This window comes from Pocillopora damicornis, chromosome 4 (assembly GCF_964200805.1).
Source record: "Pocillopora damicornis chromosome 4, jaPocDami1.2, whole genome shotgun sequence".
NCBI classification, from domain to species: domain Eukaryota; kingdom Metazoa; phylum Cnidaria; class Anthozoa; order Scleractinia; family Pocilloporidae; genus Pocillopora; species Pocillopora damicornis.
Genome location: NC_142673.1, coordinates 8,875,662 through 8,897,808, shown reverse-complemented (window position 1 = coordinate 8,897,808; position 22,147 = coordinate 8,875,662). Strand labels below are relative to the sequence as shown.

Genomic DNA, 22,147 nt, shown 5'->3' with positions numbered 1-22,147 from the left:
TTTAATTGTCGCCCAGATTTATTGGATGACACAAAGTGATATAATTTGAATTTCTGGTTTAAAACCTAGGATATTCACGATGAAAACTAATCCAGGATTTTGAATAAAGCTAAAATTGACAATAAAGAGCCACCCATCCCGAACGAGTGATAGCTATACGACCATTAAAAAACTTTTGATGAGAGAGGGCAAAGAGGAAAGGAGCTTACAAGAGGGTGGGGGTGGGGTTCGTTACTAACTTTTAGTGCTAGACGGAGGGCGCAGTAGAGAGGGAAGCTTATTACAACGTTCTCATTCCAACATTAATTTTCACCGTGAGATGAATTAAAAAACTTTTGATGAGAGAGGGCAAAGAGGAAAGGAGCTTACAAGAGGGTGGGGGTGGGGTTCGTTACTAAACTTTAGTGCTAGACGGAGGGCGCAGTGGAGAGGGAAGCTTATTACAACGTTCTCATTCCACCATTTATTTTCTATAAAGGTTTTCCCTCACTGAATACCGTTTATAAATAAAAAAAAATAATTAAAAAAAAGCAGTCTTGTTATTGTATAAGTTCGTCGTCGTCAATGTAATCGTTTTCGTCTCGCTTACAACAATGTAACGGACAAGACTGAGGAGAACATAGGACCGAGTTAGAACATTCACTTGGACAACCTGCAAGAGAAATATATTTATTGGTGACCAATACATCGGAAATACGCACCGTGAGACGAATTTACTGAAACCAGTCTGAAAAAATACTGGCGAGGTCACCCTCTAACTTGCTAAAAAAAAAACTGTCAAGAATAAAATGTAACAGAGAGCGAATTACCGGCAGAGCACGAAGTGGGCGAATTGCAGTTCCAAAAAGCTTATAAGATATTGGAGCTTCATTTTCGATCTTTTGTAAGTATCCTTTTTATTATATAAAGATGCATTGTAATTGGGAACTACTGAGGACGTGAAAAATTCAAAACGATGTTAAAAAATGTCTTATCACATAAACTGCGGTGTTATACAGGGATTTCCGGCCCTAAGAAAAGCCGTAACAACACACGTGAAAAAATATCGTATTTTTTTCACGTGTGTTGATATGGCCAATCAGCTGCTGACACGTCACTCGCCTTTGGTGCCACTCGGTCAGGTTGATGAATGAACGGCAAAGTTTTCATGATTCTCAATACAAGTTGTTTGTCGGAGCCTTCTGGAATTATGGCGGCTAAAACACTAAAAATTCCGTATCGCTGACAGACAGCGAGGTTCAAACTTTCTTAGAAGGGGAAGAAAACCAATTACTGAAAGAAAAACTGAAAGTTACGTATTCAGTGGCTTTGGTGTTGGCATTTCTTTCGACTGAGAATGAAAATCGACAACTGGAAGATTTGCCACTGGCCAATTTTGGCCGTTTACTTGAAAGACTTCTTCTGTCAGTAAGGAAAAAGTCAATAAATGAGAATTTGGTAAATTAAAAATTATGACCATTGTTGTTTTTGTAATCATTATTCAACGCATTTTTCCATTTAAGAGTTAGCGCCAACGCACTTTACGATTATTATTTGGGGATTGTCGATTCATTTATTTTCATTCATTGGGGAAGTCGGCTTTTCTTGTCAGTAAAGGGCTATAGTGTTTATATGACAAACGAAATAATACATGGTCGCTTGTAGATATGGAATTTCTCTTCTCGTGTTCAACTCAACATCTCACTCGTGAGCTATCGAGTTGAACACTCGAAGAGAAATTCCATATCTACGTGCGCCCATGTATTATTCTCTATTAAATAGCATGCCTTTTTTAGTGAAACCTACGGCTTTTTGTACAGTATTTTTCTAGCAATCGGCGTTTAATTCACGTCTCCGTCTATATACCAACCATTACCTTGAAGGCTTTTTGACTTAATTCCTCTCTCAGTTTAATAACTACACTTTACCCAGTTTACCGTATGATTACTCAGTCATAATCGTCCTAGTATTGTTCATGTAACAAAAACCTAAATAACGAGAACTACTTTTCGTATAAGAACAATTATAATCTCTTTACCATTTAAAGGATTCTTCCATCGGTGATAATGGAAATGATAGTGAAAGGATCCATTATCTGTAACAGAAAAAAAGGAAGCAAATTACCATGGGAAAGGTTTGGGCACTAGCAGGAGATTATAAATAGTTTATAATCTCATGGTATTATTATGAATAGGAAGCTGGATAAGTTAAAGTATAGAAGTAGCTAAATGAATCGTTGTCATCGATTGTAAATTACATTACCTTTGTGGTGCGATGGCGATGCTGGACCCGGGGAAGGAGGAGCTGAAGCTGGTACCGGAGGGAGAGCAACTGACGGTTCATTTGCCGATGGAGTTTGAGAAGTGGAAGAGGCAGGTGCTTCTGCTGGAGGCGAGGGAAAAGGTGGCGGAGCGGGAGGCAAATGTGGTGATGGGGGTCCATATTGAGACGGCAGGGACGGTACTGGTTTTTGAGGTGAAAGAATTCCTGATTCCACCGGCGGAGCATATGAACTACTCGATGTATTTGCCTGAGATGGACCTGAAACTTAAAACAAATTATTTACTCAGTTGAGATGCCTATTGAAGCGGCTGGTAAACACTTTATAAGTGGATAATGCATTGTGGCTTTTAGATCGTTTAAGAAAAGATTTCCAATTAGGGATGTTTTGAGGACACGATAAAATTCAAGTTTGAAGATAATCTTTTCATCAAGATCATAACCTGTGATACACCAGCAAAAAAGAACAACTTCATTTGTGGCCCAGAGCGCACTTGGCCCCTCTCATCCCCATCGAGCCATCATAGTGGATACATATACCTCTGGGTGTGCGCGGCTGTGCGTACATAATAGTACATAATACTTGCATTTCACCTTTTTCATGTAAAAGAGAAGCAATATGTTCTTCTGCGCCTGTACAACGTTACACAATAGTAAAAAGCACATCAAACTGCGTGTTTAGTTCAGCTTGGTACATAATTACTTACTCCGGCCCTCACAGTTTTGTCGAAAGTTTTATCCAGCTTCATTGCACAGAGGAAAAATGTGAGATTTGTGATAGTAGGAAATAAACCCATCTAAAATCTCATTTTCTATGAAATGATTTTTAGGAAATTGTTAAGTTTCCAGCACTTTACATCACCTTGTAGGGATGTCACTGAAATTTTCCGAAAAATAGGACAATCTCGCACTACTGGTTCCAGAATACTTGATTTTCCGTTTAAAAGAAGGTTGCTTTTTCCTACTGGGTCTTGGGCACTGAATTCCACAACGCCATGCAGCTCGGGTCGGTTTACAATGAATTTTAGCTGAAATTCTGACCCACTGACGAGATATCCATCTTTTTTGAGAGGGGAATAAATTTTAAATGGACCGTGGAAGTCGTTGATGAAAATCAATGCAACGCACATGGCTGAAAAAAGAAAGAGAAAGTATAATGTTAACAGAATTATATCTCAGTAAATTAGTCGATAGAAAGTTTCTGCTTTGTTTTTGTGAACCATCAGAGACCTAAGCTTTCAGACTTCTTTTGCTATATTTCTGAGATGCGAAGCTCAACTCATTAAATTAATGTTTTAAAAGTGACCTATGCATCCAAATGTAAGTCAAATAATAAGGATTTTGGGGGGGTGGGGTCGTTTGTTCAGCAGGCTGTGGCACAACGAGCAGCTTTTGGACTCTTTTCATGCCATTCAAACTTTATTTGTGGCTCATCAGTCATTAAACCAATAAACGCTGATACGTAAACTAATTAAAATTTTGCAAGTCCTGTTACACGTTTTGAATGCGCTTATTTATCAACTTTACAAACGAATTGATATGGTTTGGCACATACTGGATAGAAAATAATGGACAAGTTAAGAGTTATATTTTTGCAACAGGCGTTTCGATGCTTGAACGTGCTACTTGACCCACATTTTGAGGCTAGGGGTAACTAAAACCAATGGCTGACAGCCTTTCTGGAGGCGGTAAACCCCAATCCAAGAGGAAATGTCGAGCAGCTCAGCTTTGGCAACAATGACACATTAGAGTTAAACCATATTTTACACTGCATAAAAATAAAGACGTACGTGCACTCTTTTGGACGCTTGAAACTCCAACTGTGGACGGAAAATTCGGAGCAGATGTTCCTCCCACTCCAGAAGTTCCTCCCGCTTCTTGAGCCGGGCACACTGGCAAACATACAGGCAAGAGAGGAGGCGGCGGAGGAAGATGTGGCAGTAAAGGAGGTGGGTGGGGCAGTGACTGTCCGTTAATTTCTTTGTGCTTTACTGGACCGAGGACATTTTTACAGTTCATGTACTTGTTACTGTTTAACGAGAGCGGGTAAACAGCGAAGGAGCAACGTTGTAGAACATCCGGCTCACCTTTGTAAAAGTCAAGAACCATTGCAGGATCCCTTTCTTTCCAATTACTCTCTTCGCATATATACCAGTCTTGGTGCATGGCGTTGAAAAGGAGATTCCGATGATATTTCATCACCGAATAGATGTAAAAGGAGCTGTCTTTATCTGAAATGAACAAAAATTGAAAGTCAAGAGAACCTTGTCTCTAATTTTTCTAGATGGCAGAGTGTTAGACCAAGTTTCATTGCTGCTTAACTCCGGGTCAGAAAACTTGAGTCATCGTGCCCGATGAAAACATGGATGGGTGAATTTTATTTCCTCCAAATGCAGTCCATTTCCGTACTAACTCAAACCATTCTCTCAAGACCCGATTCTCTCAAGACCCGATTGTATGGCAATCAGCAGGCCGCATTCTAGTGACTGGTGCATTAGCGTGAGCATAGTCACATTTGGATTTTTATACTTTGGTGACGATTAAGAGAAGATAAGTACACGAAGAAAGTGAAATGTGATCATCGCAGTAAATTTTCCAATTTAAGCAATTGGAAAGAAGAAGCCTGAAAAAAATCAGGGCTTCAACGGGATTCGAACCCGTGACCTCCGCGATACCGGTGCGATGCTCTACCAACTGAGCTATGAAGCCACACATTGGGAGCGAGGTCAATTTATTGAGTTCATATCTTCCCGTGCAGTGAAATCATGTGAAGTTTATATGAAATAATTCATATTTTGTACTGCGGTTGTAGATGAAAGTGAAATGTGATCATCGCAGTAAATTTTCCAATTTAAGCAATTGGAAAGAAGAAGCCTGAAAAAAATCAGGGCTTCAACGGGATTCGAACCCGTGACCTCCGCGATACCGGTGCGATGCTCTACCAACTGAGCTATGAAGCCACACATTGGGAGCGAGGTCAATTTATTGAGTTCATATCTTCCCGTGCAGTGAAATCATGTGAAGAATTCGGGTTCGAATCCCGTTGAAGCCCTGATTTTTTTCAGGCTTCTTCTTTCCAATTGCTTAAATTGGAAAATTTACTGCGATGATCACATTTCACTTTCATCTACAACCGCAGTACAAAATATGAATTATTTCATATAAACTTCACATGATTTCACTGCACGGGAAGATATGAACTCAATAAATTGACCTCGCTCCCAATGTGTGGCTTCATAGCTCAGTTGGTAGAGCATCGCACCGGTATCGCGGAGGTCACGGGTTCGAATCCCGTTGAAGCCCTGATTTTTTTCAGGCTTCTTCTTTCCAATTGCTTAAATTGGAAAATTTACTGCGATGATCACATTTCACTTTCATCTACAACCGCAGTACAAAATATGAATTATTTCATATAAACTTCACATAAGTACACGAACTTAGACATCTGTGTCTTGCCGTTCACTTTACCCAAAGATCTGAATCTACTAATTATTATCGTGAATACGCTCGTCCAAATATGAGGAACAGCTCGGACAGTGTGATCGGGAAATAGCGCATATAAATTCAACAAATCGTACTGAATATCTCACCAAACAGCTCCGTTCCATCTCTCTTTTCCAGAAAATAATGATAGTTCTTTTGTCTTAAGAAATGACCAGGCCTACACGCGGACTCAAAGGATACGGAGTAGTTCTTTGAGGTAGCCTTGACATAAAGAGCAGGCACTCGAGCGATAAAGGCTTGGCAGAACGGCTTCATGTGGAGGACTCCATTTACTGACCGCCAACAGTTATTTAGATAGGTTTCCTCTTGTCTGTATGGTATGCCCCATGAGTGAAATGTGTACATTGCATTTGCGACGACTGAAAGAAATTAAGGTCTTTAGTATAAGGCCTCACTCCTGTATGTTGAGTTTAGGTAAGAATATGAGGTTCAGTAATGATACAGTTTAGGTGGTGAAGAATTGACATCTAAACATAGCACAGGTAAATTAAAGTACGCAAAGAATGATTGAAAAAAAGCTTCTTAGAATCGGATACTTACGCCCTGTTGCACCCCCTACTTTTGGCCAAAGCATGGCCTGTGATGTAGCGAGGGCTTGGGGATCTTCCCCTGGTCTTGGAATTATCGTTAATGGCCTTTCAGGTGACAGGGCATAACTATCGACTTCTTCTTCACCAGCCCCTACAGCTACACTGCTTCCACTTGCTGAGTTCGTGGTTGAGGTAACCTGTGAAGAAGTGCCAGCCCCACCAGTTGACACTGCAGTAACAGCACTTGCTCCACTAGCAACACCAACACCACCACCTGTCACAGTTCCACCTGCCGAACCTCCGCCTGCGATACCCCCACCTATCGCTCCACCACCACCAGTGGCTCCACCTCCGGCGCCTGCGGCACTTCCACCACCTCCCCCTCCACCCCCTCCTCCGCCCCCACCTCCTCCTCCACCCCTACCCCCACCTCCTCCTCCACCTCCACCTCCAGTTCCAGGAGCTACAACGGTCCCAACTGTGCCAGGAGTGCCGGCTTTCCCAGCTATTCCAGCCGTTCCAGCGATTCCAGGGGTTCCAGAAACACCACTGTTACCACTACTTCCAGTAACTCCTGGTGCTGCAGCGGCTGCAGCGGCGCTTGCTCTCCCAGGGGCACTTTCCATTCCCGGACCAGTTACAGAAACAACACTTCCATTTTTGAACACAATTTTAAATTTGTGTCCGTCATTACCATGAAGAGAGTTAAATGCTTCCTCAAGGGTTTTTGATGCCATTTTTATTGCAGCCTCAACACCTGCACGAGCCCCCGCTGATGCTCCAGCCTTCATTCCTGCTATTGCACCAGCCTTTGCTCCAGCTCTGGCTCCACTCTTTCTTGCCCATTTCGCCCCAAATGATGAACCGGCTCTTGCACCAGCTCTTGCAGCCACTTTGAGTAAAATTGCCCGGTAAGTAGCATTCTGCGCTAATAAATAATGACAGGAAAGTGTGAGCGATAAGCCCTCGAACGTGTGAGAGTTTTGACATTACTTTGGTAAAATACAATTGGACTAGTGTGACTTCACTAAGTTATCCTAAAATGTACATTTAAAAAACGATAGAAAACCCTACATTTAAAACATTAACGATGAAAAACAATAAAAATCGACCAACCTGGTTTTGGAGGAAGTTTCGTCCAGAGGAACTTTGATGGAATTACTCTATAAAATGTTCCATCTGGAGTCTTCAATCCAACTTCTAGGTGATCGTTCTGATGGTCGTCTTTGAATATAGCTTCCATGTAATAGTACTTGCCCTTAAATAGATAGACTGGTTGGGATTTTTGATCAATGAACCTGCAGTAGATATGAAAAAATTACTCAACGTTAAACAAGCTTTCAGCCATCACATAAAACGGATTTTTAAGTGTTAACTTCGATAATCGCGATGATTGATAAATAGCTGACTTTTAGCAAAAAAAACTTCAACAGCCCTGAACTCCTGAGAATGTCGAACAGGCCATGTACTTCCCATATTCACTCTCCTAAATGACATGCGCGTCACGGAAGCCAGTAAGCTAGTCAAATAACAATCAAATTTCATCTAACGATGAAGTAAAACAGAAAAATATTTAGAAAAAATTGCATCAGATTGCATAAAGGAATAAGGCATTACTTAACGGCATTTTTTGAAATATCTTGTACAAAGAAGTAATTTTTTAATTACTATTACCTGTTATACTCGTAGTGATACGTGGCAAAGCCACCAAATATGGCATTAATCTGTGCCTTCATCTTTGGCGTTTCGTCTGGGCTGAGGTAGAGTCTGCTCCCAGCATCAGATGCTAGAACGTAGCAGGGAAATTTTAAAAAATTTCATCGTTTAACAAGAGTCTGATAAGAATCGTTTGGACGTCGTTGCAAGAGAGCGTTAGGTCCTTTCCTGTATCTTTGCATACCTAACTCACAACGGGATCAGTGCCTTCAAAGCACCTGTTGTGGTCTAAAAGATGATAAGATGCTTTTTATCTTTCTGCTTAGTTTGTTGGTTAGTTGCTGCACTGCATTCTGGTAGCTTCTTTAAATAAACAAACTATCCAAGTTCTTTCCTACTCGGCATAATTGATAGTTGTACCAAAGACATCTAAAAAGGCATTATTATGGGGTATCCCACGTACACGGAAAACGCGCAAAACTCGAATAACCTTACCGAAAATATCGATTGCATGATATGCAATATTACGATTATCTCCGCGAGCTGGAGCCTTGGCCTTCAGTTCATTCGTTTCAAACTTTAAATAACTCTCTCTCTCCCCCTCTAGTTCTATAGGTAGGGTTCCATGTCATCCTGATAAGTAACTAATTCAGCTCCTGATCACAATTCTTCCTTAAAGTAAATGTTTTTCCGTTTGGGGTAATTAACGCTGATCAAATGGTGCTATCATCGCGACCGTCTACGAGAAAATCACGGTTTCCCTCGTTGGTAATGCGTGCGCGATACTCGCCCATGACAATTAAGCCCATTGAGAATGCATCACGCAATACTATGTTTATGTTCTTATATTCACAGATTATTAGTACAAGTGTGAACTTCTTACAGAGATAGAAATAGTGGTTTCCAGTTTGAAGGGGAACAAAATAAGTTCTCAAACGGGTCCCAAAGAAATCTCCCCACTTAGAAGGCTGTTCAAATGTTGGAAGACATATTGATAAACTTGGCAGGTTTGGGAATCGCGGATCTGCCAGTAGAAATTTGACACGTTTGTAATCTATTCTGTCCCATCTCTCCAGGTAAACACCATGGGCCACTGAAATTAAAATAAAATTCCTTTTAATCAATTATAAGGAAGAGTGCAGCTTTATTTGTGTGTAACATGAAACGAACAGTTCTGTTATTCTGGAGTAGACTTTTCAAATCCACTTCATTTTAAATTCATTTTCAATTTTTTTTCTTTGGCCAGTAATGCATTGGTCAGTAAGCAGAATACAGATAGCAAGCGAATCAGGCACAAATATTATGCGATATTAGGACAGCTGTTTTCTTTTTGTACTGTAAAAATTCTGTTTAACCTGTCAACTGCGCGTTCTACGCTTCTGTATCTGCTTTGCTTGTCCTGTCTCATGTGTGGTTTGTATTTTGACTCGCCTTACGGGCTCGTCAAAGTACAGGACAAGTCGTAAAAATACTCAGCGATACTACGCACCAAAACGTTTACTATGATGTAGATCTCAAATGCAAAAAGTTACACTTTACATGCGGAAATACCAAGTAGATTTTTATTCTAAAGTAACAAAAGCAAGAAATTAACGAGGTAGGAAAAAAGCGGTACACTACATTCTTTATGGAATAATCTGTCTATAACATTGTATTTATTGTGAAGTAATAGAGATATTGATCGCAAGCCGATTGGTCAAGATAGCGTCGATTATCTCGTCAAAAAAAACCAATACATTGTGGCTTTTTGTTGCAGACGCAAGCACCTCAGACAGCTCTGTTGTGGCAAAAAATAAAAGAGTTTGTAAGATTTTGATCTATGTTGTAAAGCAATTAAGAACTTTCTGAGGACAAAGTCTTCGCGATGTAACTTACTGTTGGCGCAAGGTCCTTCGTTCGTACTTCCAAATCTATACGCCCGCCTTCGTCTTAGCAGTCCGTCGTCAACTATCAGTGCAAAAAAATCGTTTCCAAGGCTCAGTTCAGACAGAAATCCGAATTTTTTTATTACAATATCTAAAATGAAGGAAAACAAAATTTACCAAATACTTAAGTATGAGTCGAAATAATGTGGACTCCGTTGTCAGTAACAAGCTAAGTAAGTGTGGGCATTACATACTTTAATCAAAAACAAGAGAAAATTCGTACTTTGAAGAAGGAATAAGCTCCACCATCCCCGGCATTAAAATGTATATGCTGTGGTTCAATTTTAAAAATATCCAAAGAAAACTCTGGCCGCAAGTGCACGACTTCTCAGGAATGAACTTAACTGGCGAAAACCAAATTGCGCTGTTAACAAACAACTCTGGATAAGTCAGCTACGCGCCTCAGTTTGAATTGATACATTGGTGTGCAACAATGTCACGAGCTAATCGTTTATTTTACAATCTAGCGACCAGGTTGCTGAGTAATCTCAAAACGCAGTCAATGGTTGTGAAATGAAGCTTGCTATGCTTTACGAAGTTTAAGAGTTAGTGCTCAGTTGACCATATAAAAAAGGACCTGCAGTATACGGTTGATCATTCGTTTAGATAAACATCTTTTTGTTCGAGTTAAATCTAATCTAGAATAATTTATTATTTTCCCTGAGTCTCACCAATCCAGTCTAGAGTAAGCTTAGAGTTATATATTTCATTTTAAAATTTGTGCTAACCAAACAGAAGAATCTAACGAAGTAAATATAGTTACGAAGTTTGAGAAGTTGAGATTTAGGGATGATGATAATTTAAGCGGAAAGAGCTTCAAATTTACGAAGACAGTTGTTCCTAGACTAAAACAAACAAGTACAAGAGAGTAGATACCAAAGGAAGTCTGATCAATGTCTAAGTCAATAAGGTTATTTGGTTTCATCAGTTGAGTTGATAATGAGCGTTAATCCCTCTTAAGAGCCTTTAGTTGTTGGCCATTCGCCCTTACAAGAGGCAAGCGCTCGAAACTTAAGGTCTAGAATCGCTGTACGGTGGCCAATTCACATTACCAACCCAGCTGATAAAATCGAATTATCTTGTTTTGACTCTCACCGACCCAACACCACAGTTTTCTTAGAAACCTATCCCTTTATTCTAAATCAATAAGCTCACTTTACCATGTTCATGTTTCCACATACACTCTCTAACGCGATAAAATTTAAATTTAACTCTAACTGTGTTTGACACGGTACTTAAGAGCACGCCGCAGGGGTCCCTCATATTTCGAACGAGTCGGCGGCAAAGTATACTTTCAAATATTTGATTATATGCCCATAGTTGTATTTAAATTAGGGGAGGCGTTCACTTCCATTACTCGAAAAGTACGCAGATTTACAAAACAGTGAATGGATTCTAAAATTTCGCTGGTGACAACAAATACGCCTACCTGCTGAATCTCTTGATTTTCTTCCGTTTTTATCACCCTTTGAAAATAACACCATAAACAAAGCGTATAGTTCAGCATAAGCAATGATAGATGAAAACTTCATACCAGGTTTCAGATGACTAAGTAGACATAAGATGTAACGATTTAATCGCACTTTCTACAGATTTACTTAGTTTCTTCCGGCACCTGCTGACTAACAAAGGGTTTCTGATTGGTCACGTAACTCGCGAACAATTTTTCATCAAGAGTTTTTCTTTGTAAATTGATGGATACATCAAATACGAGAATGTGTCTGTGATTCTTTTTTTTATGACGTGGTCACAAATAGACGCTATTTCGCATTCTTTTAAAATTATCACTAGATTAAAGAATCGCATTTCAACTCCCGTTTTACCGTACGTGGCATGTAATACCACTCATGTGAATTGCTACTAGCCAAATTTAAATGTCCGTGCAGTGAAATGTTTGTGGAGTAACATGAAAAGAACTTGACAACTGTCTCTGGAGTGAATCAAACTTGATCAGTTTGCCAAATTCGGCCATACATTACCCTGATAAATTGTGACTCATCAGAGCGTCCAACGTTAACATTTTGGTAAAACACAATTTTTATGTAGCTATACTTGCCAGTTTTTTTTCCATCAGGGCCTTCCTGAGTAATCTTTATTAATATCGAATATTCAAATTTTAAAGGAGGCGTTCTTGTGTTTTCTCTTCCAAAAAAAACACAGTATTTGATGGACATTTCTTTCCTTCCTTTAAATTAGCGCAACTCACTGTAGAAACTAGGCAATCTCAATGGCGACCACCAGTCTAGCTGCTTACTTATTTAAACATCATAAGGAGAAATAAGATGCTTATCACTTGCGAAAAAAAAAAACGAAATGTGTCCATGGACACGAATGGTCATTGAAAATAGAGTGAAAATTAAAATTATTCTATTTTGCTATCTATTTCATGAAACCAGCTGCAAGTTAAACTGTTACACAGCAACCCAAGAAGAGTTCCTTAGGGTTTCTCAACTAATCAGATGTAAAACCAATCGCTACTCAAGATACCTTCGATTACCAGACAGAGTCATTAAATTAGCCATTTATTGATTGGTTGGCCTTAAATGGACAACCTAGATACAAAAACAAACAATATAAAAATTATTTTCAGCAGAAAATGTCGTATGGCAGCCGTTGTGAAGAAAGTACTTTCAAGGCATCGTTTTGGATTCCTTTATTTAAGATAATTCCTCTAGTATGGAACTGAAGTAAAAGAGGATGGCTCCTCTGGTAGATTCTCTGTACGTCGTTGCCTTGTTAACATCTGCTGCGGCCACGTAAGTGTATTCAAGGCTGCTCGACCTACCTGAGCCTTTAAATTTTGGAGATGCAGGCGGGGAGAGGAACGAGTCTCCCACATGAGTGAGTGATCTTTTCTCTATTTTTAAAACGTTGGCTACCGACGTTCGATTATAGACCAATGATAAACTGATCAAATTAGATAGAGTGGTTACTTCTTAAGTTGATCGTCAATATATTCGTCAAGTTCTGGCTTACAACATTGTAACGGACAGGAGAGAGAAGGGCATAGGGCCGAATTGGAACATCTGCTTGGACAACCTGCAAGGGATATATTTGTTTGTGAGCAAAGCTTCTGCAGAAAGTTGCAACATGAAAGTTACTTAAAACAATTTTTGATCAAACAATAAGGTCACTTTTCACTTTAGTATGTTAAGTTGCCAAGGAGGAGGAGAAAATAGGAGGAAATTTTCGACTTCAAAAAAAATTTAGTCGTAAGCAAAAACATTTTACTCGCGCCTAGGTTGCATTTAAATTCCCATAAATTCCCAATGCGCTTTGATGTGCTATGCAAATTTATTTTAGCATTCTTGAAATCTCACTGGAAAAGACCATCCCATGGTCCATAATATATCTGGGAGCCAATGCTTCCACCCTTTTCTACGTTAATTGTTGTCGTAATCTTGTACGGCTTACTTGGTCATTTTCGCCGAAAATTGTGGAAATTTACTTCCAGAGGGGAGATGATAGAGTTAGGGTGAATAAGTCAAAATATGTCTCCCAACCATTGTAGAATACATCTACACAGTGAAACACTTATTTTGCAGGCAAATACTTTTTTTACCATTTGGAAACGTCTTTGTTGGATAATAGTGGAAATGATAGTGAACGGATCCATTATCTGTAAAAACAGAAGAACGTTCTAGTTAGAAAAATACCGTTTGGACTGTGGAAGGACGTGAGAGGGGCCTGGAAAGCTAAATGGCCAAGGTGAATCAAAATAAAATTTCGAGAATTCTTACCCACTTTTCGCTGCACTGGCGACACCGGACCGTAGAGAGGAGGAGGTGAAGCTGTTGAGGCAGCAGAAACATTGGCAGAATTTGATACCGATGTTGAGATAGGATGAGAAGCAGAATAAGCTGGAGGTAATGGTGAAAGGGGTGGTGCAAGCTGGGATGGGAGAAGTGATGATGGTCTTTGAGGTGATAGACCTACAGATTCCTCTTGCGGTGCTTGAGATGTAACTGATGGTAATGGTGTTTTTTCTTGAAAACGTCCTGTAATTAACAAAGAACGGTTTACAAGGTGCTAAGAGATTAAGACCAAGCAAGTCAAGGTCAATTGAAATTGCAGTTTTACCTTACACTACGACTTGGTATCAAGTTACTGTGTTAATCATTTGTCTGCATGAGATGATAATTATTATCATCTAATGCATATCAAACTGAAGGGTTATTAATTATCATTCAAAACTCATAAGGAGTTTCATCCGGGGAGAAATTAGAGAAAATGGATCAAGGTCATATTCACAAAGTAAACCTCTGGAAATCAAGATTGTAGATATGTATGGTTTAATTTTTCAGACCGTGAAATCACCTTGTTGGGATTTCACTGAAATCTTCCGAAAGATCGGACAGCCAGGCACTACTTGCTCCGAGAAAGTGGATTTTCCATTCAAGACAAGGCTGCTTTCACCTTCCGGGTCACGGGCACTGAATTTTACGTAGCTATGCAACTTGGGGTGGTCTACGATGAATCTGAGTTTAAACTCTGACCCATTGACAAGATATCCGTCGTGTTTAAGAGGAGAGTCCAATTTAAATGGACTACCGAAGTCATTGATGAAGTGCAATGCAACACACATAGCTGAAACAAAAATGGGTCGTAACAAGAGATTACCTCGTGAATGTAATAATAACCCATAACTCGATTTTAAACTGTTTATATAATGATACGGAATCGTACGTGAACAAGTTTCTTTATAATCTTCTGGCTGTGCTATTTTTTTCTGTTGATCATATATCCCTGAGGTGAAAATGGAGAGCCTATAATCAGTTGTGAGTTTTCTCTTGCTCCAAAAATGTAATTGTATGTCAATCGTATTAAAAGGCACTTGGGTTAGCGCTTAGAAACTCGGCGTACACTTGGGTAACTGTATAGCCAGCGGGCGACATCCACACACACGCATGGAAAAAAATTGTTGCGAAGGTTCTCACAAGTTTGAATGGCGCTACCCTTAAACTCAATCCTTCTTAAGGAGCTTACACCCACCGATTGTATGCACAAAATAGGACATGTTTGGTATGAAAATAGATAGATCCGAAAGGGTTCATACGTACAAATGAATGTATACGTGTATACGTATACATAATTTGATTATCCTTTAGAATTACTATGAAAAATCTGATGGACGAGATCATTCAATCAATATACAATAGCCTTCAGCTTCGGCAGATAACACAGACCCATCCGATAATCATTCTTTAATGTCAAAAAATAAGACATACGTGCGTTTTCAGGGACGCTAGAAACCTCAACTGAGGAAGGAAACTTTTGTTCCTGGCAAACTGGCAAACATAGAGACAAGGCAGATGGCGGCGGTGGAGGAATAGGAATCAGATGTGGGGGATGAGGAAGTGGTTGACCATTGATTTCGCGATGTTTCACTGGTCCAAGAACGTTCTTACAGTTCATAAATTTGTTGCTGCCTAGCAGGAGAGGGTAAACTGAGAAGGAGCAGCGCTGAAGAACATCGGGTTCACCCTTGTAAAAGTCTAAAATCATCTGTCGGCCTTCTACTTTGTATAGTTCTTGGCATATGTACCAATCTTTATGCATGGCGTTGAAAAGAAGGTTTCTTTCATATTTCATCACCGAGAAGATGTAAAAGGAGCTGTCTTTGTCTAATAAAAACAACGACAACAGTAATATTCACAAGCGGCAAAATAGATATATACTTTTTTTAAATTTACATCGTTTACTGCCGAAATATTAGCTTGAATTGTTTCTCTTGGATTCTACAAACGAAATACATCACGCTTTTCAGTGAAATTAGAAAGAAGGTGAAGAGGAAAACGGCAAAACTGCACTAATATAAGCTTTTCCTTCATGTGCAATTTTATTGCTATTTGCTCTCATCTGCCCATTATATATTTTACGTAGATCCCGTTAGTTTAATGAAAATGTATATGTAAAAATGGAAAATTTACAATCTACAAATAATAGGAAATATGTCATTCAAATCGTAATCATTATTTTACCAAAGAGCTCCGATCCGTCTCTCCTTTCAAGATGGAAATGATAGCTCCTCTGTCGTATGAAATGATTGGGTCGACACACAGACTCAAAAGATACGCTGAAGTTTTTTTCGGTGGCTTTGCTATAGATTGCAGGCACGCGAGCTGTAAATGCCTGGCAGAACTGGTTCATGCGAAGGTTGCCATTTATTGATCGCCAGCAGTAATTCAAGTTGGTGTCCTCCTGTGTGTATGGTATGTCCCAGGCATGAAAGGTGTACATTGCACCTGCCACAACTGCCAAAATAAAGGCACTTTATATGTGAAGACTTAATTGAAGCCTGAAAACAACCCTTTTGGAATCCTTATATCAGGCTACACTCAAGAAAGTGAAATGGTTAAAAGGAATTTTCAATTGACTCAATAGGCAAAAAGTTTTTTTAAAAATTAAGTAATAAACGGTCCTGAATACTTAATAGTGAACCTCAGACATGGTCAACGAACGGAAACGGAAATAATCGACTCTAATTGAAGGTGGCTTGTACCTCTAAGACTTCAGAAAAAAATAAACAACTCGTGCAGCGAAAAAAAAATTGAAACAATATTTTCATGATAATTTGAAAATCATTTAATAAACATACGCAAATTTGTTTAACACTCTGAATTGCTTACTTGCTGTAGCACCACCCGCTTTCCAAAGCATCGTCTTTGAATTGGCAAGTTCCTGTGGATCTTCTCCTGGTCTCGGAATCACGACCAACGGCCTATCTGGAGAAAACGTCCTGCCGTCTATTTCTACTTCACCAACACTTGCAGCAACACCACTACTTGTGGAGCTTGCTCCTGATGTAACCTGAGAAACTCCCATGAATTCACCTACCATCCCTCCACCTGCTACACCAACGCCACTACTAGTTGGTGCAGTACCAGCTATACCTCCGCCTCCTCCTTTCTCTGATATTACTCCTCCGCTTGTGCCTCTTGTATTTCCACCACCACCAGTAGTTGCGGCACTGCCTACACCTTCTCCAGCTCCTCCAGCTCCTCCAGCTCCTCCAGCTCCTCCAGCTCCTCCAGCTCCTCCAGCTCCTCCCGCTCGCCCAGCTGCTCCACCTCCTCCAGCTCCTCCAGCTCCCCCAGCTCCTCCACCTCCTCCAGCTCCTCCACCTTCTCCGGCTCCTCCAGCACCAACTGCTCCAGCCTTTCCCGCTGATCCAGCAGCTCCTGTGCTTTCTACTTTCCCTAGCCCTACAGCACTCCCAGCTGCTCCTAACGCTACAGCTGCTGCAGCAGAGCCAGCTCTTCCTGCACTTTTCATCCCGGGACCACTCACGGAAACCACAGTGGCATTCTTCACAAGAATCTTAAAATTATGCCCGTCATTTCCATGAAGTTTATTAAATATTTTTTCTAGTGTCTCTACTGTCATCTTTATCGCTGCTTTTACACCTGCGCGGGCTCCCGCTGATGCTCCTGCTTCCTCCCCAGAAACGGCACCAGCCTTAGCGCCTGCTTTTTTTCCGCTCTTTCTCGCCCAATTCGCTCCGAATGCAAGACCAGCTCTTGCACCAGCTCGCGCCGCCACTCGGAGTAAAATGGCTATATTGGTAAAGTTTCTGGCTGAGAATTAAAATGGGGAAAAGGTAAAATAGCAACTCGTTTAAAAGCTGCTCCAAAAAGAAAATAATACACGACTCAACGGAAATTTCACTGCCTCACTGAAGGTTATTTTCCCTATCCTGTGGCCCAAGGCAATTTTCAGTCGTGATTGCGTGTATTATTTCTATTGTAAAGAAGAGTACAAAATTCACCTACCAGGCGGTGGCGGCAGTGTAGTCCATAAGAACGTTGAGGGAATCACTTTGTAAAAGGTTCCGTCCGGTGTCTTTAAAGCCACTTCTAGGTGGTCGTTTTGATGATCATCTTTGAATACAGCCTCCATGTAATAATATTTACCTTTTACTAGGTAAACTGGGAGAGATTTTTGACTGATAAACCTGGAATTGAATTTAAGTAACCGTACTCAATTTTTTCCGAAAACAAGTTGTGAAAATACGAGAAAAGGTTGTGGTTATTCATCGTGGTGAATAACAATAAAAGCAACGTTTTTCGTTTGTCTCACGATGTAGTCACGTGTGATGTAGATCGCGAAGTTTCGACTGCATACTGCTAGTCTTCTTCAGGCGATGAGGTCGACTGGTCATGCGTGATCTTATAAAGCATGATGCTCTTACATGAATTGCCTCTTTGACCCTGCGCGTGTAGTAATAAGGGTCACGATCAATAAACTTTACTTCGTTCCAGAGTGGCTTGTGTCCGGTGTTGTGGGCATGCACGCACACCCCTCCACCGTTTCAAAGCATGAAACGAAAAACTAAGCTTTTATTCTTTTAAAGGTACCACCACTGAAATGTTGCTTGAAATTATTCATGTCGGGATTTGACCATTAAAAAAATTAATACACCACAGCTGAAAATATTTCCAATGCGTTCAAAAAAATTTAATTCTCAACGCTTAAGTCTTCCTAAGAAACATAGAAACTTATCACCATATAATAGATACTCTAATTTACCTCACCTATTGAACTCATACTGATAAGTGGCAAACCCGCCATCTATTGCACTAATCTTTGACTTCATCTCTGGTTTTTCGTTTTGGCTGATGTAGAGTTCGCTTCCAGCATTTGATGCTAAAGTAAATGATAATCATCGATTATGTAAGACTTTTCTCCAGGACGTTTCTGTTCCGTAAGCCAAAAGAGTAAATTGTTCATCGACGAAAGTAAAATTTTGTCCTGATCACGATTGAAAATAATGGGAAACTAATGGATGAAATACGCTAAGAAACTCATGATAAATTTCCTGCTCCACGCGTGCAAGCAACACCATCAAAAACGGATTAACGGATCACTGGACGTGCAGGGGAAAAGTGTTTGAATTTAAAAACGTTAAGAATATTATTCGCTTATATAGTATAGAAGTGATTATGCCTTTGGAGAGATTCATGCGTCGGAAAAGACGATTGATGACAGGTTGAAGGTCCCACGAGTGTATGAACCTGCCTTATGGGTTGTCTAGCGAATTATCAAAAACTGCTGAACCATTAGCTCGTGATTTGTATGATAGTTATCTTCCAGCAGTGTATTTAAACGAGCTGAGAACTGTTGTTTCACCTGAATACCAGCCAATAAGGTTAACAGAGCATACGCGTTCCTTCATACGTTCCATGCGGTTTAGCACTCAATTTCAACTATGATGAGCCGTCTCTTTAACTTAGTTATTTGAAAAGGAAAAGTTTCTTACAAAGATAGAAATAGTGGTATCCTGTTTGCAGAGGAACAAAGTATGTCCTTAAACGAGAGCCAAAGAAATCTCCCCACTTTGAAGGCTGTTCAAATGTTTTGACACATGTCGCAAAACTTGGTAGATTTGGATAGCGCCGATCAGCCAGTAGAAATTTGACACGCTTGTAGTCGATTCTGTCCCATCTCTCCAAGTATACGCCATGGGTCACTGAAAGGAAAGTGTGAAAAAAACAGAGTGAAACCTTTTTGCTCGCGAAATGAACTTTATCTTTATTCAAACTATGTCACAGCATTTATGAAACTTTCTAAAAAATAGAAAGTTTATCCAGCCAAAAATTAATTTTGATTTTACCCACTTCTCCCATAATCGCTGAACCGACCCAGTTTAAAGATGAAATGTCATGCTGTGTTACAATGCAATGTTACACGTTCATTTAACGATTGTAACGATGATACTCACTGTGTCTACAAGGTCCTCTTTCGATGTTGCCAAAAGTTGACGTTGTTCGCCGTTGTCTTATCAATCCATGTTGGCCGTCAACTGTCAGTGGAAACTTCATGAATAAATGCTTCACAAATGTCGTTCTTACTTCTATAAAGCAAACCTGTCTTATGAAATCGCCCCGGCCCTTAAAGTAATTTAATATAACAGTTTCTATACCTTATCTCTCATGAAGGTAGTCATGGTCACCCTTTCTGAGGTCCCGTAAAGTGCCCTCTGTTGCTTTTACCTGTATTGAACGATCGAGTACAACGAAATGCTCCAAAATAACTTTTTGAATATTCTAAATTTCAACCTTTGTTTTGTTGCCTAATTAAACAAGTTATCGAACTCATAACGAGGTTTGTCAATGATGTTTAGCTTTTGAGATGTGTAAACTTGAGTGACGTTGTTGCCATTTCGTTAAAGTTTTGTCATCAAAGGGGAGGCGCAAAATCGTACAATGGAAAGTAGTTTATGTCGCCATTACCTGCCGTGATTTAGAGACAAACAAAAAACCGCTCCAGTCACGGAATATAAGCTCCCTGTAGCGCGTATGAAAGGTGACGGATACTAATTAAATCAATATTGTTGCCTTCTTTTGACTGTTAACTTTCTAAACATTGTCCCTTCTCATTTCCTCTTTTAACTGATTAATTTATTTTCTCTGCTTACTTTCTATGTCCTTGGTGAGACAAAATTACAGTAGGATGTTTATGTTATCTTTAATTTCAAACTTAATTAATTATTAGTTTTTGTGCAGGTGTAATGTGATTCCTGAATAACCCTGTAAACTCAGCAAAATAATCATATTATTTAAAATAAAATGGAAAGAAGCGGTTACGACTGACTTGGTTGATTTTAAGCGCGAGGTTGACACACAATGTAACCGCCGTGGTGTCCAAGAAATAGCTTTGAATATACATAGAATTTAAACTGTTCGTGCGGTTCCTTAACTAATGGTGCGCGTGCTCGGGTGAACTTTTTTTGTTACACCAAAGTAACAAAATGTACTTATTTTCTTAATTTTCTGTGCCTTTCAACGCGTGCAGTTGAACCGCATTCCTATTCTCCCTTATTGTCCTTTGATTTCCAGCGTTTAGCTAAGTTAAGGTCACGAGCTTTACTACTTTGAGGAATTTCAAGTAGAGGACTTTAGCTGATATCTTAACAGGAATACCAAACTTCCTCCTTCTAATTGCTTAGTCGATAGTTTTTACGAGAGTAATTTACATTTAAGCCGACAAATCTGAGCTTTTGGTACGTAATCTAGTGTCCATGCACTCGATTGATCATCTGGTACATCCAGTTTTTTCCGATATTATGAAATTTGAGTAAGTCTTAATCTCAACAGTCTCCAGATCACTGTTTGGTTAAAACTACATTAAAAAACATCCTACCTGTTGAATCTCTAGATTTGTTCCCTTTTTCCCCACCTCTTGAAAATGACAAGATAACTAAGAAGTAGAGTTTAAAAGAGACGATGATCGATGAAAACTTCATCCCAAGTTGCAATTTCCAAAACGATGAAATGCACTTGAATAGGCTTGACATGCCACCTGTATTCGGAAGTGTTCAAGGAAGCTGGTCCTGGTGCTACATGGGTCATATAACTTAGCTATGTTTTTTTTTCGCGTGAGATGTATTGTTTGATTTTGCTTCGCCCAGAATAATACCAATTTTGACACAAATTTGAGTTGATTGCGAAGATCATCAATATCACAATTTCGATGCTACTAATATGAAATCAAAGCTGGTAAGGGGCTGCTTGTAATTTTAACAAATGCATTGTGGGCAAAAGTAGTGTTAAGTTTCAATTTAGTTCACGATGCTTTTGACGCACCCCAAGCTGTTGATAGTTTGATAGAGAACTTTCTTCAAATTTCAAAGAAGTCACCTATCTTAGTCGCCACGTTTCAATGATTGTGATGGCCAAAGCGATTTTCATACTTTTATTGTAATAATTGATTACAGTTCACTGGTTGATCATTTCAAAGTTAAATCCTGTCGGTTCAAATGGAAAATTATTAAAACTAGCGGTCACTTCCTTTTTTTTAATAAATATTTTTCTATTTATGTTCTTTTTTTTTCCATGGAAGGCACCGACAATGTGGAAGATTGGTTATCTTTTGAATCGCTGCTGACCAAACGTTGTTTACAACAGCGCATCGGGCAGAAAGGAAGGCATATTCTTGTCCTGCTGCATCTGTTTGAACACGCTGGAAGAAAAAAGTACTGACGTTATATGAGATTCAAAACCTAGACGTGGAATATTGGATACGGTATGTAATTCATTAAGGGCTTTATGGCCTCTGTGGCCTGGCTGATCCATAACGGGGGCAAAACCTTTTCTAAGTATGATCGTGAGTTTCTTCAATGAAAACAGTATCCCTCAGAAAAATCTATCTTATGCATAACACTTTCAAACTATAATGGCTGGAATAGAATTATCAGTGTCAAGTTTGAATATCTTTTTGGTTTTCAGTATTTCTCTTCAATGTATTGCCCTGTTTACGAAATCAAATCTACAA

The 22,147-nt window shown here is 39.6% G+C and overlaps 2 protein-coding genes across 3 annotated transcripts; both read right to left on the bottom strand.

The window, feature by feature from the left end:
• Positions 1-448: 448 nt before the first annotated feature.
• LOC113669083 (uncharacterized) lies at positions 449-11,863 on the bottom strand. Of its 2 annotated transcripts, none has more exons than XM_089204310.1 (12): positions 11,304-11,863; positions 9,825-9,896; positions 8,833-9,042; positions 7,968-8,079; positions 7,410-7,591; positions 6,304-7,221; positions 5,850-6,122; positions 4,050-4,490; positions 3,122-3,391; positions 2,242-2,526; positions 2,018-2,074; positions 449-652 (listed from the first exon to the last, which is right to left on the bottom strand). In XM_089204310.1, the coding sequence occupies exons 1-12, from the start codon at positions 11,404-11,406 to the stop codon at positions 540-542; spliced, it is 3,036 nt and encodes a 1,011-aa protein (XP_089060436.1). In that variant the 5' UTR covers positions 11,407-11,863; the 3' UTR covers positions 449-539. The 2 variants fall into 2 exon arrangements, with proteins under 2 accessions (XP_089060436.1, XP_089060437.1); XM_089204311.1 differs by having other exon boundaries at positions 2,242-2,520.
• Positions 11,864-12,382: 519 nt separating this feature from the next.
• LOC113669082 (uncharacterized) lies at positions 12,383-21,146 on the bottom strand. The gene is made up of 12 exons (XM_089204312.1): positions 21,017-21,146; positions 19,596-19,676; positions 19,134-19,343; positions 18,409-18,520; positions 17,647-17,828; positions 16,504-17,451; positions 15,856-16,128; positions 15,103-15,498; positions 14,192-14,461; positions 13,615-13,872; positions 13,437-13,493; positions 12,383-12,913 (listed from the first exon to the last, which is right to left on the bottom strand). The coding sequence occupies exons 1-12, from the start codon at positions 21,117-21,119 to the stop codon at positions 12,804-12,806; spliced, it is 3,000 nt and encodes a 999-aa protein (XP_089060438.1). The 5' UTR covers positions 21,120-21,146; the 3' UTR covers positions 12,383-12,803.
• Positions 21,147-22,147: the final 1,001 nt, after the last annotated feature.

Bases quoted from the DNA above. Each gene is read 5' to 3' on its own strand.
- LOC113669083 (XM_089204310.1), bottom strand. From the start codon at position 11,406: ATGAAGTTTTCATCTATCATTGCTTATGCTGAACTATACGCTTTGTTT. The intron at 9,897-11,303 runs GTAGGCGTATTT...TTGCACTGATAG, and splicing joins AAAATCAAGAGATTCAGCAG to TTGACGACGGACTGCTAAGA. The intron at 653-2,017 runs GTAAAGAGATTA...TTTCTCTTGCAG, and splicing joins ATGGAAGAATCCTTTAAATG to GTTGTCCAAGTGAATGTTCT.
- LOC113669082 (XM_089204312.1), bottom strand. From the start codon at position 21,119: ATGAAGTTTTCATCGATCATCGTCTCTTTTAAACTCTACTTCTTAGTT. The intron at 19,677-21,016 runs GTAGGATGTTTT...TTCCACTGACAG, and splicing joins CAAATCTAGAGATTCAACAG to TTGACGGCCAACATGGATTG. The intron at 12,914-13,436 runs GTAAAAAAAGTA...TATCCCTTGCAG, and splicing joins AACAAAGACGTTTCCAAATG to GTTGTCCAAGCAGATGTTCC.